At 42.5% G+C, this 16,148-nt stretch overlaps 1 protein-coding gene across 2 annotated transcripts in view; it reads right to left on the reverse strand.

Annotated features, from left to right (window-relative positions):
- LOC119945552 (desmocollin-2-like) overlaps positions 1 to 16,148 on the reverse strand; it is a 33,535-nt gene extending 17,387 nt beyond the window's left edge. For both annotated transcript variants that reach the window (XM_038766736.1, XM_038766737.1), the window contains exons 1-7: positions 16,052 to 16,148; positions 12,003 to 12,087; positions 9,158 to 9,357; positions 5,737 to 5,856; positions 4,969 to 5,124; positions 3,425 to 3,569; positions 790 to 956 (exon numbers count right to left, since the gene is read on the reverse strand). In XM_038766736.1, the coding sequence (XP_038622664.1) occupies positions 790 to 956; positions 3,425 to 3,569; positions 4,969 to 5,124; positions 5,737 to 5,856; positions 9,158 to 9,357; positions 12,003 to 12,087; positions 16,052 to 16,147 (969 nt within the window). In that variant the 5' untranslated portion in view covers position 16,148. The remainder of the gene's footprint in view (positions 1 to 789; positions 957 to 3,424; positions 3,570 to 4,968; positions 5,125 to 5,736; positions 5,857 to 9,157; positions 9,358 to 12,002; positions 12,088 to 16,051) is intronic.

Below are 16,148 nucleotides of genomic sequence, written 5' to 3' on the forward strand. Positions count from 1 at the left end.
GGGGAGGTTACAAGCTGATCAGGTTGTCCCACGGGGGCTCACAGTCTTAATCCCCATTTTGCAGATGAGGTAACTGAGGCACAGAGAAGTTAAGTGACTTGCCCAAAGTCACACAGCTGACAAGCAGCAGGGCCGAGATTTGAACCCCTGACCTCTGACTCCAAAGTCCGTGCTCTTTCCACTGAGCCACGCTACTTCTCGTATATAATAATGATGGCATTTATTAAGTGCTTACTATGTGCAAAGCACTGTTCTAAGCGCTGGGGAGGATACAAAATAATCAGGTTGTCCCCCAGGGGGCTCACAGTCTTCATCTCCATTTTACAGATGAGGGAACTGAGGCACAGAGAAGTTAAGTGACTTGCCCAAAGTCACACAGCTGACAATTGGTGGAGTAGGGATTTGAACCCATGACTGTGAATGACTGTGGATGAAGACTGTGAGCCCCATATGGGACAATCTGATCACCTTGTATCCTCCCCAGTGCTTAGAACAGTGCTTTGCACATAGTAAGTGCTTAACAAATGCCATCATCATTATTATTATTATTATTATGTGAGGCTCACAGCCTCAATCCCCATTTTACAGATGAGGTGATTGAGGCACACAGAAGTTAAAGTCACGCAGCAGACAAGGGACAGATCTGGGATTAGAACCCATAACCTTCTGTCTCCCAGGCCCTTGGTCTATCCACTACGCCGTGCTGCTTCTCTGCATTTCTCTGAATCGGCGTCTTCCAATTCTACAACTGTTGAGGGAAATTGGAGGCTAGAATTAGCAGAATATTACCTCACGATCCAGCTGAGATGATACAGTTGTGATTACTCCGGTCTTTGTGTTGATAGAAAATAGCCTGGGTGAGGAAGGATACTGTTCTAAAATCTGGTACTTCAGGCGTGTGTGTAAAGTATCAGGTTCATCCGCATCTGTAGCACAGACCTGTCCCAATGAGGTACCTACATGGTTTGAAAAAATGAATTTCCTTTCATTTTCACTACATGTTCCAATCACATTCTGGTTGAAATGATCTCCCAAAAGCAAAATGAAAGTTAGCAAGATTCTGGTATAACAGATCCTGTTTACCCACCTCCTTTAGATTAATAATTTCTTTTGATGAAAAAATTTTAAATGAAAACTATATGACTCTGACTATTTTTGCATTATGTGGATTCAAATGACATACACATTTTATATTTGGGGGTCAGTACTAACCTGATTCAGGATAACATGATTGAATAATGCAAGATTCAAAGATTCCATTTATTTCAATAAGATACACAGCCAATTCTGTCTTTAAGATCTTGGTATGCTAATCCCACAAAGGTAACATCATTTCATAATGGTATCTGGGTACAAATCATAATCCTAGCTACTGGGAAAAACTGCAAATAAAATCTAAATCCTTTAAATTTAGCTCACCCCTAGAATATACTGCTTTGTACAGTGCTTAGAACAGTGCTTTGCACATAGTAAGCACTTAAATACCATCATTATTATTATTATTACACAACTAATGCTGTCTGCAAGGAACTCCCCACCTAATAGCAAGGACAGTACAGAGGCAATTAAACAAATAGAAAAAAAAACATACTGATACGCAGTGTGTGTACCTTACAAAGATTCAATCCAATGCAAAAGCATCCCTAGGATGACTGAATGGTGATGGTGGGAGGAATTGATCTGGTTCAATTTAAGGAATTTGCTTAAATTTTGTGTAGTAGTTACATCCCAAGACATATCAAATCATGATGTCAAGTCCATCCTTACAGTTGAGAAATTTCTCAAAAATATTTCATCCTGAAAAATCTTTCAGGCCACTCTGAGCAGATGGCTCCTTCTTTTACCTACTAGCCCTGACCTCTCTCCTTGTCTGTAATCTCGCATTTGCTCCTGCCAACAAGATAGCTCTATACTGATGACCTGACAGAACCTCAAGCTCAATGTGTTCAAGACTGAACTCCTCCTCTTCCCTCCCAAATCCTCTCCTCTAACTAACTTTCCCATCACAGTTGATGACACCACCACCCTCCCAGTCTCTGGAACTTTCAATCTTGGAATTATTTTTGACATCATCCTCTCTTTAAACCCCTCATATTCAATCTGTCATTAAATCCTCTTGTTTTTCCTAATAATACTTATGGTATTTCTTAAATGCTTACTGCGTGTCAAGCACTGTTCTAAGCAGTGGGACAGATTACAGGTTAATCAGGTTGGACACAGCCCCTGTCCCTTATGAGGCTCACAGTCTAAGCAGGAGAAAGAACGGGTATTGAATCCCCATTTTACAGTTGAGGAAACTGAGGCACAGAAAATGTAAGCGACTTGCCCAAGGTCACATAGCAAGCAAGTACAGAGCAAGGATTAGAATCCAGGTACTCTGATTCCCAGGCCCATTATTTTTCCAAAAGGCCACGCTGACTCCCACAACATTTCTAGAATCTGTCCATTCCTCTCCAAGAAAAAAGCTGCCCTGCTAGTTCAGGCATGTCATAGCCCATTTGACTACTACATCAGTCTCTTCATTTGCCTCCCTGACACTAATCTCCACCCTCTCCAGTCCAAACTTAATCTCACTACCTAGATTATTTTTCTAAAACATCACTCTACAAACATCTCCTTAATCTTCAAAAACCTCCAATGACTATTCATTCTTCATTCTTCTCAAACCTAACCAACCCACAGGGCCTTACTCTCATCTCTCCCACCACCAACCTTTGCTTGGAGCCCCCTCCCACTGCAAATCTGCCACCAGAGCTCTCTTCATCTTCAAAGCCCTTCTGAAATAATTTCTCCTCTGCACGACCTTCTCAAATTAATCTCTAACCTCCCCAGGTTATGTCCCCGTAACTCCCACTTCAGCTCTTTTGTGCTTCCTAAACATTTGGCAACTGACAACCTCCCATAGAAATTACATTTACACCTTATTTTCCCTAATACTTAAGCACTAATTCATGAACATATTCCATTTTCCTACTTCCTCCAAACTGTAAATTATTTTGTGTCCGCCTCCTTCCCTAGATTGCAAGCTTCACCATGACAAGGATCATGTCCACTACAGAACTCTATTGAACTCTCCCAACTGTTTAGAACAAAAAGATATAATGTCTGTCTCCCCTTAGACTGTAAATTTGTTGTGGGCAGGTCTCTTTATTATTATTTATTAATGCTATGACATCCTTAACCTGCTCAGAAAAGCCTTTCCAGTGTGAGTCCCCCACAGAGACAGGGATTGGGTCTAATTCCCACTTGTGTATTCTTTTCCAGCTCTTAACACAGTGCTAAGCACACAGTAAGTGTTTAATAATCGTTATTACTACTAAGTGCCGATTAATATCTAAATAGCCAAACAATATGCAATTTTACTGTTAAAAAAGTTTTAAATTGCCCCCAATTCAACATAACTCACCCTAAGATATGAACTTACCAGGTCTGGAATGTTCCGTAACATTAAAAGTATATATGAGTTGTGTGAAAATTGGGGTGTTGTCGTTTTCATCCTCAACCTTGATCAGAAGGGGCAACGGCAACTCTGGAGAATATCCGTCTGAAGTTGTGGCATAGGCAGTTAACTGCGACAGAAAGAGAGAATGGAAGTGAGACATTACAACAAAATCAAAATAGTCAATCCCTGTCTGGGTGACTCGATGTGGGGGTGGGGAGGATTCAGGGTATCCATCAAGCTCTAAGAGAAGGGTTATACTTCAGTTAAATTTCAGGTTGAAGAATAAGACCTAGAGACCGTTAGATCTCATGAGAAGTTCTGCCATGTGTCCCTTGGGGGATTCTGGGTGACAATGCCTACTGTTACTGCTCCTGCACACTTAACACTACTGCCATCTTCCCCTCCTTATGTTAGGAGGCTAGTTTACTTCTACCCCAGTGGTGTTGCCATCTTTACAGTGGCCAGACGGCAAACCAGAGTCTTCGCTGAAAGCGGCAGTGGGATGTGAGGGAGTGTGAGATTTCAGAGGAGATGAAGAAAAAAGTGGGGTGAGTGTGGGTGAGCCTGAAACCAGCGAGACCCACAGCTAGGACACCCAGCACTTCCCCAACACCAGCCGGGGGAGTCAACTTGTACTTGTACTTCCCAAGAGCTTAGTACAGTGTTTTGCACACAGTAAGCGCTCAATAAATACGATTGAATGAGTCCCACCTACCTTGCCAGAGCAAAGAGGAAAGACACTGGTGGGGTACTAAAAGCTTCACAAATTTTAGAACAATAGGAAGGCTTTGACTGTGCTGTTTTTGACGGTGCTGGACTCTGAGGAGAATAGAACTGAAAAAGACCCCCTTGAACTGTGGTGATCTGAAGCTGTTTGTGATTGGCCTTGAAGCAGTGTGGCCTAGTGGATAGAAGGAGTAGAAGAATAGAAGGATAGTGGGAGTCAGAAGGAGCTCCACCACTTGTCTGCTGTGTGATCTCGGGCAAGTCACTTCACTTCTCTGTGCCTCAGTTACCTCAGATTTAAAATGGGGAGTAAGAATGTGAGCCCCATGTGGGACAGGGACTGTGTCCAACCTGATTAGCTTGTACCTGCCCCAGCGCTTAGAATAGTGCTTGACACATAGTAACTGCTTAACAAATATCATCATTATTATTGTCCTAGAGTTCCTATGTTATTCTGTGTTCAAAGGCTGGAGGCCTTCCTCCCAGGCCCAGATTTTAGTTGTGAGCCCCCTGAAGGCAAAGGATCACCTCTTATTTATCTTGCATTGTTCTCTTCCCCAGCTCCTGAGCTTTGCATATGGAAAGTACTCAATAAGTATCAATGAATGAAAGACCCAGTCCACAGTTACTAGTTCACTTCCTTCAAGTATAGGATAAGACAGAACAGAGAAAGCTTTTCTTCCCTCCCAACTTCACCTCTGCCTTTGCCACTCATCCCAAAGGAAAACATTTATTGCCCTTAGAAGCTCCATGTAGTTCAACAAAATCAATAATGCTCTATAAACTACTGTAATGCCTACCTCAAAGCATTCATACTGCTCACGATCCACAGGGCGATTACAGTACAAATTTCCAGTGTCTCTCTCTACGTGAAACAAATTAATAGGCTCTCTATCCACCCCTGGTCCACTTATTGAGTAGAAGATGGTGTAGTTCTGCTGGGTATCAGACTGGACCTGTAAAGGAAAGTTTGAGAGAAAGAAGCTGAGACCATGAGAAACCACATTTGGCATCTGATTTAGTTTGGGATCATTTTATTTATTGCGGAACCCAATGTGTATTTAGAGTCCTTGGGCTTGGGGACAGAAAATTTTACTAAAATAATTACACGTTAGATTTCTGAGGGAGACCAGCATGGCCTAGTGGATAGACCACGGGCCTAGGAGTTAGAAGGATCTGGGTTCTAATGTTTGCTCTACCACTTATATGCTGTGTGACTTTGGGCAAGTCATTTAACTTCTCTGTGCCTCTGTTGCCTCATCTGTAAAATTTGTTTGTAAGATTGTCAGCCCTGTGAGGGACATGGCCTGTGTCCAGTCTGATGCTTAGTACAGTGCCTGGCACATACTAAGCACTTAACAAATACCATTAAAAAAACAGGAGGAGAGAATAAAATTGAGGAATTACCACATATTGAAATAAGTAAAAGATATGTTTCTGCCATGAAAGCATATTGGTGTGAATGACGAAAACAACATATATATGTGTCCATGTCTACTATATATGATATGTAGGTAACATGTCATGACAATAGCTCACCTCCTCTATAGGAGAAAAAAAAACATTACCTGCTGAAGAAACATAGGGAAAGGGCCTAGGGAGTTCTCCGTGATAGAACAAGGAATAGGAGCCCATCTTCTTTTGGCCCTTTTGAGGGCTTTTTCTTTGGTGTGTCTCTTCTTCAGAGTCTGGATTTCCAAACCGGAAAGAAAATAAGCAAAGTCAGTGGCCATCTGAGCCTCAAAATCAGGACCATGAATGAGTATGAATCTTGCACTGAGAATCAAGTGTGAGAATGGCAAGCCAGTGGATAACATGACAGTTTTGGAGCTATAAACTGTTGGAGCTTTAATCAGTTCAATCAACCAGACCAAAAGCAGGACCCCGAGGACTTACTAATTTTCACTCCCAGCAGGCCTTTTCTGGCCATCACCCTTGAAGTGAAGGGTGAGAGCCAGTCTTATATTGGTGGGGTTGGCAGAGACCCTAAAAGATCGCCTTGTCGATCCCCCCATCTTCAGACTGAACCACAGCTAAACCACTTAGCATGGTTCTTCACAATAAGAGATGGAACAGCTTCCTTGGTCACCGATCCCCAAATCTAACCATCCATCAGGAAATTTTTAAACCCAACTCACATCCCTCCTGCTGCAGCTCTAATTGAGTTCCTCTTGTGCTAACAGAAGAGACAGCTTAGTATTACCCTCTGCACAACAGCACTTGAAGATAGTCGATTAGTCAATCGAATTTATTGTGTGCTTACTGTGTGCAGAGCTCTGTACTAAGCACTTGGGAGAGTACAAATAGACACATTCCCTGCCCACAATGAGCTTACAGCTTAGAGGGGGAGAAGACAATAAATACAAATCAATGAATAAATTACAGATATGACCATAAGTGCTGTGGGACTGGGAGACAGGATTTATAAGGAGATAAGTCAGGGCAATGCAGGGGGTAGTGGAAGAAGAAGAAAGGAGGGCTTAATCGGGGAAGGCCTCTTGGAGGAGATGTGCTTTCAGTAAGGCTTTGAAGGTGAGGGGAGTCCTCAAACAACCCTCCATGGGTTTTTTGTTTTGTTTATCTAGTCCTTTTTCCCCTATAGGCTTAACAAACCTAGCTTCTTTACTCTTTCCTCATTGGTGGCATTTCCCAAACCTTTATTTATTTTTACGGTTTTCCTCAGAGCTCTGTATACCTTCTCTCTAGTCCTCAGAACTGGAGACACAACTCTGGTAAAGATCTTATCGAGACTGAGTCCAACGGAAGGGAAACCTCACAGCCCCTGCTCATATTTATCCTAGCTGGTCTACCACTCTAATGCTGCCTCCTCTCAGATTATACCTACAAGTAAAACTCTTAGCTCTCTTTCCACTGGCTGTGTAGAAAGAGCCTAGGCCTAAGAGTCAGAGGACCAGGGTTCTAATCCCAGCTCTGCCAGCTCCCTGCTGTGTGACCTTTGGCCAGTCACTTTAACCACTCTGGGCCTCAGTTTCCCGATCTGTTAAGTGGAAATTCACTATGTGATCTCCCTCCTACTTACTGTGAGCCCCATGTGGGGCAGGACTGTGTCTGACCTGATTAACTCGTACCTACCCTAGTGCTTAGAACAGTGCTCGACATATAGAAAGCAATTAACAAATGCCATGATCATTATTATTACTACTAATCTTTGTCATTAATTCACTAATTAGCTTGAATTTGGTCCTCTTAAGTGTTCCACCCTGAACTACGTACTCTCTCACTCCAGCTTATATTGATCCACTTCTTTAATTGGCGAACGTCATTTTTGCCTTTAAATTTCACCCTCTCAGCTCTTCCACTCCCCTAGCTTGAGGCCATCTGCACATTGAGTGGGGATGCTCCAGTAGCAGCAGCCAAGTGTCCTATTCAAGGATCAACCACAATAGGTGTCCAATGTCATGTCAGCCGATCAAGTCAATCATATTTAATGTCAGTCAGTTGTTTTGACTGCTTACCATGTACAAAGCACTATACTGAGTGCTTAGGAGAGTACAACACAACACTATTACAGATGCATTCCCTGCCCACCATGAGCTTACAGTCTAGAGGGGGAGACAGACACCAGTATAAATAAGTACATTATAGATATGCACATAAGTGCTGTAGGACTAAGAGCGGTGTAATAATAATAATTATTATTATTGCATTTGTTAAGCACTTACTATGTATCAGGCCCTGTATTGAGTGCTGGGGTGGATACAAACATATCAATTTGGACATAGTCCACATTGGACATAGTCCCCGTTTTACAGATGAGGTAACTGAGGCCCAGAAAAGTGAAGTAACTTGCCCAAGATCACACAACAGGCAAGCAGCAGAGCCAGAATTAGAACCCATTACCTACTGACTCTCAGGCCCGTGGTCTATTCACTATGCCATGCAGCTTCATAAATAAATGAATAAAAGAAGCAAGTCAGGGCAATGCAGAAGGGGATGGCAGAAGAGGTAAGGGGGGTTTTATAGTCAGGGAAGGCCTCTCAGAGGAGAAGACCTATAATTGACAACGAGCCACTGACAAGAAAATTCTTGGAGGCCATTAAATCAGTGGCACCAAAATCTTGTCCAGTCACCACAGGCCAGAAATGAAGACTCATCCCCTGAAACCATCCCAAAATGGAGCACTTTAATTCTGGGTGGTGTGTCGTTAGGTGAGCATCACTTTAGGTTTCCCAGAGTTTCTCCAAGGTGGAAAGGGTAGGCTGCTTAGGACTGGACCCCGAAGCCGCTCCAAAATTTATGAAGGGGGTGGGGTGAAGGGGCACTAATGATATTGCCCAGAAGTGGCAGGCTTGGGAATCAGAAGGATCTGGATTCTAATCCCACCTCCGCTCCTTATCTGCCATGTGACCTTGGGTAAGTCACTTAACTGCTTTGTGCCTCAGTTCCCTCATCTGTAAAATGGGGATTAAGGTTGTGAGCCCCATGTGGAATGGGGACTGTGTCCAATCTGATTACCTTGAATCTACCCCAGTGTTTAGAACATTGCTTGACACATAGTAAGCGCTTAATAAATACCATCATTATCATCATCATCAAGTCTCAGAGCAATGGCAATCGTTTGGTATGGTGCTACTGATGAGCCCCTCTGGAGACTTCCACCAGAAAGAGGAAGCAGGAAAATAGCCACTGCTTCCATAAGGAGGTCTTCACCTTCTCCTCTTCCCCTGCACCCCTGAAGGAGAGGAGGGATTCTCCAAAGAGCAGAATTGGGAGACCCCTTGTTTTCACACACTCTCTCTATGGTATGTATGAAGAAAAAGGAATCCTGGAGAAGGCAAGGATCTCAAGAGGTTCAGTTCACCCCTTTCCTACAGGATGGTAAATTAGATTACCATTTAAGAGAGACTTCAGTGCATTGTATGATTTTACAACAAATGGTCAGACGGCTCTGAAGATTTTTTTTTATTCCCAATGAGAGAACCACATATAATGACTTCTAAAAAGAGTTTAGGATATTCAGCTCCTTACCTGTATCTGATGTGCCAAAAGAACAACTATCTTCTTTTGGTCTAGTTTCTGAGTGTCCGTGAGTTCAATGGTAAAGGTCTTTTCCTCAGACGACAACACGACGGCATTTGTTGTGTACACTGAGCCATCCTTGAGAACTCTAAAGTCAGGATCAACTGAGTGGATGAGGTTGGCGGTCTTGAGGCACTCTTCCAGATTGACTGCATGGGAAAGATGTCATAGGAATTCCAGGATGGAAATTGAAAAAAGAAAAGCAGAACATGTTTTCACAGGAATAGCTGTGACTTGCTGGAACATGATAGAGCAGGGATGGATGAGTCCATTCTGCAGTTTGGACTGAACTTTCAAACACTCGATTCCCATTATTCTGAACTGAATTTCACCACTGATGTTTCTCTTTCATTTTTTGAAAGATGCATTTTTCAAGGGAAAATGAGTCCAAGAATTATATTAATTTAGACTTCTTTGGCTCTACAAAATAAAAAGGATCCAGTACCCTTCACTTCTGTGTCCAAACGTGGCTGTGAGATTGGGAGGGGCCAGGTTAACAGGTGAGATTTTTCAATAGTTTTGGCCCTGGAGATCTGAGCTAACAAAGCTATAAAATAGCTATTTCTAGTGACAGAGTTGCTTCAGTACAATTTTCTTCCCTCCCTCCCTTACTCCACCAACCTTGTTCTTTCAATAGGCCCTGAATCTTTCACCTCCTTTATTTCTGACTATTAAAATTTATTAAGTAACAACTGGATGCTTACCACTGGTAGGACTCCTACCCAAATCCCCTGCTTGCAGTGACCAATAAGTCCTTTTACTATGTTTATTGAGACACATTTTCATTCTAAAATAAGTTGTCTCACAAGTGTCATAAAGGTTTCCGTTCTATTTGCCATTACCCAATGAAGAACATACCGACTCTGCCAGAGAATGAGATAAAAACTAAGGATCACAACAAAATGGTGCCAATTTCCAAATTGAATTTCCAACTCATTTAAAATCCTTTGTCCAGGATGTTTGGCTTTATTTAGGTGTTTTCCATTATGGCCACCTAAATTCAAAATGGAATTTTCCCAGACCAAAAAGGTCAGTAAATTCAGTGTTTGGATACAGTGGTCCGTTACAGGCTATTAAAGGCGAAAAGCTGGGGATATTAGATAGCATGTACATAGCGATGAAGGTGGATATTAAAGACAGCAACCATTATTTGCATAGTAGCCTCCCGTGGCCATTGTCACAGAAACACGAGCTGTATAACCACTGGCTAATCCAGCAATGATATCGGCCACGTTTGTTTGTTAAATGTAATTAAAACGTACATGGTAAACACAAAAGAGTCTGAAGAATAAACAGAGGGGAAACAAAACTGAATATTAAATTTCCAAACTGTTTCTAAATCAAAAGTAGAAAAAACAAGCTTAGAGTTATGATAGTACCACAAGAATTATTTTCCCTATTCCTTCAGTGGCATACTATCCAGCTAAGCAGGGCATAATGCTAGAATACTTACTCATCCATTTTAGGCTCTACTTCAGTATTAAGAGTCTGTTTTCAAATAGTAAAGCAGAATTCCCTTCAGGGCTGCATACACAGCACAATAATGTTTTGTAATAAATATGATGGTACTTATTAAGTGCTGTACTAAGCACTGGGGTAGACATAAGATAATCAGATCAAACGCTGCCTTCGTCCCCCTCCCCCACCACTTTGGGGCTCTAAATCTAAGAAGGAGAGAGGACAGGTGTCGAATCCTCATTATACAGATGAGGAAACTGAGGCCCAGAGAAGTTGAGTGACTTGCCTTTAGTGGCACTCTTTTCAGACTACATCTGCAGAACAAAGTTTGGTTATATGAAGTTTGGTCATGTGCCTCACAAAAGGGTGTCACCAGACCAAATAATCAAATACAATATTTTAGTTGATAATTTTTCTCATTTAAGTTGTCTGAGATGCATATATATTTTTTAAACCCCTCTAACAGGAATATTTTCAAATATACAAAAACCTCTAGAAGCAGAAACCTCCAAATGTACCTTCAGTTAATGGTAGGGATAGACCATCAATAAATCTGTTACTACATTCCAGAATTTTTAACACTTCTTTTCCACAGTAGTTCTATATGGAAGTCAGCATTAAAAGGATATTATTCTTCTTAAAAAAATTAAACACTTTCTCCATCAACCATATATCCTTAAACTCTGCCATTTCCCCTATCGACAACTCATTTTCAGGTCTATCTCCCCCTTTAGACTGTAAACTCCTTGTGGGCAGGGATTGTATCTGTGGTATTGTACACCACCAAGTGCTTAATGCAGCACTCTGCACACTCTATATGCAGCACTCTATAAATATCACTAATTAATTTTTCAACTAGACATTTGTCATTAGTGACAGTAATTACTAACTTGGGGAACTTTTAGGGAGTCATTGGTAATCATCTGCATACCGTGAGCGGATTGCCAACCAGTGACGCCAGGAGGTTCCAAAAATGAATTGCCCACATTTCTACACCTCCTTATTCCCACATTTCTCTGTCTAATTGGCTACCAGATATCGCTGATGCTGCCAATTCACTGTTTTTTTCTGGAAGAATTAACTTCTCATAAGGTAGCATAAATGAATAGGGTACTAACTTAGACACAATAGAAAGATGAGCAGAAACATAAACCACCTCAAGATTAGCTTGATTTTGATACAGAATTTCCCCCTATCTACCCATCTTAAAGATTATCTTCGCTTTGACCTGTCCTTAATCGGCACCCATAATAAACCAATAACATTGGCTACTCTCCCCTTTTGAGGGCAACTTTAAAACAAATTACAATTCATACAGTCTTCTGAAATTTCTCACCTCTGCCAACAAATTGCTCAGCTTCTAGTTTAGAAGGAACATGGAGGGTCACTGTTTTGCACGCCTCACAGGCAAAACTCAGAAACTAGAATAAAAAACAAAACAATTGTTTTTGATCATTTGGGGAAAAATATACTTTTGACAAATTAATTTGTAAAGCAAAAGGGACCTTATACTGGGGAGAAACAATACTGAATATTTAAAGACATTTTTCAACTGTTCAGTAAGTGAACTTTGAAATCAATATAATAAAACTCCTTGTTCTGAAGAACTGGCAACAAAATTGTTTTAATACATTTATTCGCAACCGCACGTTTAAAGTCTATTCACAATTAGATTCATTTCCAATGAGCTTGATCCTATCTGGTGCCTAAACACAGATTCCTCTGGGTAATGCAATGCAAAAGATTGCACCGGATGAGTTAAAAATATTAATGAATCTCTCTAAACAACTAGATTACCTTCTGGGAAAGATTTGCTGGGGATATAGGGAAAGATTTGGATCAATGTTTAATAAGCATTTAGTTATATGCAACTTTTGTACACATTTACATTCAACAGCATCAAGAGTAAAAAAATATCTATCGACAAGAAAAAGTCCCCTGCATCTAAAAGAAGCCAGTGAGAACACTGGTTCACTTATAACTCAAAAACAAGTCATTGCAAGTTTTCTCATTTCATCATTTCTCTACCATCCCCAATATTTGATATGAAATCATTAAGGATGTAAAAGTCATGAATGGAAAAGAGAAATGTATTTCTGTCATTTCTTCACCTAAGGCTGAACATGTCAAACCATAAACTGTCCTCGGCAATTCCAGTTTTAGCATATTTTAATTATATCAATTAAGTGATGGGTTCTTTAGCTACAAGCCATGATAGAATCCTGAGCAGAGTATAACCTAAAGACATATTCATTCAGTTGTATTCATTCAAACATATGAAGGTTCAGAGAATTTCTAGGGTGGGTCTAAGTTTGTTCACAGGTTCCATAATCAGGAAATCTTGCTCCACAAATAAGGAACCTGTCATAAAACCACTTGGCACTTCACTTTTTCATTTGTGAAAGAGGAAAGAAAAACTGTCCCAACCTACCCTACTGCTATACAGTAAGGATTAGTACTTGGAGTTCTTAAGGGAAAGGCACTCTACAGGTTTGAAGTAATCCTGATTGCTATTCATTTTGTCTAAACAAGTTGCTCATTTCTTTGAAGAACAATAATTCTTTGAATCCATCAAGAGTCTAAGAGCCTCCTCCTTCACAATTAGTACTAAACTTTACCTGAACACTCCCAACAGTAAAATTTCAAGACTGTGCCTCTTGAGAGACTTTGCACAGAAGTACTGATTTGTTTTAAAAAAAGCCAAGTTTCAACGGAAAACAATGCCATATATGTGCAGTTCTCAAAAATTTTAATACAGTAAGAGTCTCTTAAATTTGCAATAGATGCAAATTTATTTCATGCCTATGTATTTCAAGTACTTGATCATGAACAAAACAATGCAATCTCATCACAACTCACAGTTCCATAACCAAAGTCATTTGCCAACTATTGCAAGCTTCTTGTGGGCAGGAGATGCATCTACCAACTCTGTACTATAGTCTGCCAGGTGCTAAGTACAGTGCTCTACGAGTGAACATTCAATAAATGCCATTTGATTGACTGATTGATTAAGGATGGGGCATTTTTTAAAAAGAGGAGGCTCTTTTGTTCAAATCCCTGCCGGGTTCTCCTCCATATCCTATTAAGCCCTGTCTCCTTGAATTAAAAAAGAATCATATCGCTGTTATCAGCCAGGATGTACTGGTATCCCGGGGGGGACAAAGAATAAGCATTTAAAACATTAATCCAGGGAATAGATGGGCAGCCTCGATAAGCTCACTGTGGGAGAAGAACGCATCTCCGAACTTTGCTCTATTGTACTCTCCCGATCAGTGATCTGCACATAGGAAGCGCTCAGTAAATACGAGTTACTAAATATGCACCCTCAATTCTCACCAGCAGCAATGGGAACTAGGAACGCAGTCCCGGCTAATCTTGAGGCCCTGATCGAGGGATGGAATTCTCACTTGGAAGCTGGAAATTCCAGGTTCGCAATTCCCAAGGGAAACGACCTCTGTACATGCACCGTATCCCGGAAAGGGGGTTAGGGATTAGGGAGTGGATGGTTTTCTTGAGGCTGGTATAAGTGACCCGAACAAGGCCGGGTTCACATAAAACTTCTCTCTCTGGGCCCGACCAACAGCGAAACTCAGTTGCAGGGGCGAAATGCAGTGTTTTCTGACTATTTTAGGTGAAAAAGAAAAGAAAAAAGGAAGACTCCCCCCGGCCCCAGATCCTTTGCAGTGAAGGGGTTCATTTAGCCAGAATTCACCTGGTGGGGGGCTCCATGCATCCACCAGGTGACCCCCCCCCAAAGTGGTGCGGGATAACCGTATATCTTTATTTATTTTGATGGTTTTGACACCTAATTATTTTGTTTTGTTGTCTGTCTCCCCCTTCTAGACTGTGAGCTCGTTGTTGGGTACGGACAGTCTCTGTTGCCGAATTGCACTTTCCAAGCGCTTAGTACAGTGCTCTGCTCACAGTAAGCGCTCAATAAATACGATTGAGTGAATGAACTAATGAACGGCTGTCCTGTCCTGATGGCGCAGTGGCTAGAGCCCTGGGAGTCAAAAATCACGGGTTCTAATCCCAACTCTGCGACTTGTCTGCTGTGTGACCTTAGACAAGTCACTTCCCTTCTCTGAGCCTCACTTAACTCACCTCTAAAATGGGGACGGAGACTGCGTCCACCCAGGTTTGCTGGTATCCAATCAATCAATCAATCGTATTTATTGAGCACTTACTGTGTGCAGAGTATCCACCCAGCGCTTAGTACAGTGCCTGGCACATAGTAAGCGCTTAACAAATACCATAATTGTTATTAGTATTGTCCGGCCCTCACTTCTTCGGCTGCCCAGCCCAGCTCCCCCGAGAAAACCACCTTCCCCTGGCCGGTCCCTGGGGCGGCTGCTGACCAGAGTCATTCAATCGTATTTACTGAGCGCTTACTGTGTGCAGAGCACTGTACTAAGCGCTTGGACAGTACAATTGGGCAGATGACAAGCGCTCAGAACAGTGCTTGGCACATAGAAAGCGCTTAACAAATTCCATCATTATTATTATTGAGAAGCAGCGTGGCTCAGTGGAGAGAGCCCGGGCTTGGGAGTCAGAGGTCGTGAGTTCTAATCCCGCCTCTGCCACTTGTCTGCTGGGTGACTTTGGGCAAGTCACCTCACTTCTCTGGGCCTCAGTGACCTCATCTGGAAAACGGGGATGAAGACTGAGAGGCCCAGGTGGGACAACCTGCTGACCATGTATCTCCCTCCCAGCGCTGAGAACAGTGCTTGGCACATAGTAAGCGCTTAACAAATGCCATCATTATTATTATTGAGAAGCAGCGTGGCTCAGTGGAGAGAGCCCGGGCTTGGGAGGCAAAGGTCGTGAGTTCTAATCCCGGCTCTGCCACTTGTCTGTTGGGTGACTTTGGGCAAGTCACTTCACTTCCCTGGGCCTCAGTGACCTCATCTGGAAAACGGGGATGAAGACTGAGAGCCCCAGGTGGGACAACCTGTTGCCCATGCAACCCCCTCCCAGCGCCGGGAACAGTGCTTGGCACATGGTAAGCGCTTAACAAATGCCATCAATATTATTATTGTTGTGGCCGCCAGATAATAATAATAATAATAATAATAATTGGCATTTGTTAAGCGCTTACTATGTGCAAAGCACTGTTCTAAGCACTGGGGAGGATACAGGGTGATCAGGTTGTCCCATGTGGGGCTCACAGTCTTAATCCCCATTTTACAGATGAGGTAACTGAGGCCCAGAGAAGTTAAGTGACTTGCCCAAGATCACACAGCAGACATGTGGTGGAGTCGGGATTCGAACCCATGACCTCTGACTCCAAAGCCCGGGCTCTTTCCACTGAGCCACGCAGATGTCCGGCTACGGGGCAGACCCAGGGTCCCCGGCCCCCAGCCCCCTTCCCGGGGTGGGACTCACTCCGAGGCAGAGCAGGATGGGCAGCAGAGGCGACGGGGGTGGACGGAGGGCTCCTCGTAGGGGGAGGCCCCGGCCGGAGGAGGAGGAGGAGGCCATC

This window comes from Tachyglossus aculeatus, chromosome 25, assembly GCF_015852505.1.
Source record: "Tachyglossus aculeatus isolate mTacAcu1 chromosome 25, mTacAcu1.pri, whole genome shotgun sequence".
In the NCBI taxonomy this organism is placed as follows: Eukaryota; Metazoa; Chordata; class Mammalia; order Monotremata; family Tachyglossidae; genus Tachyglossus; species Tachyglossus aculeatus.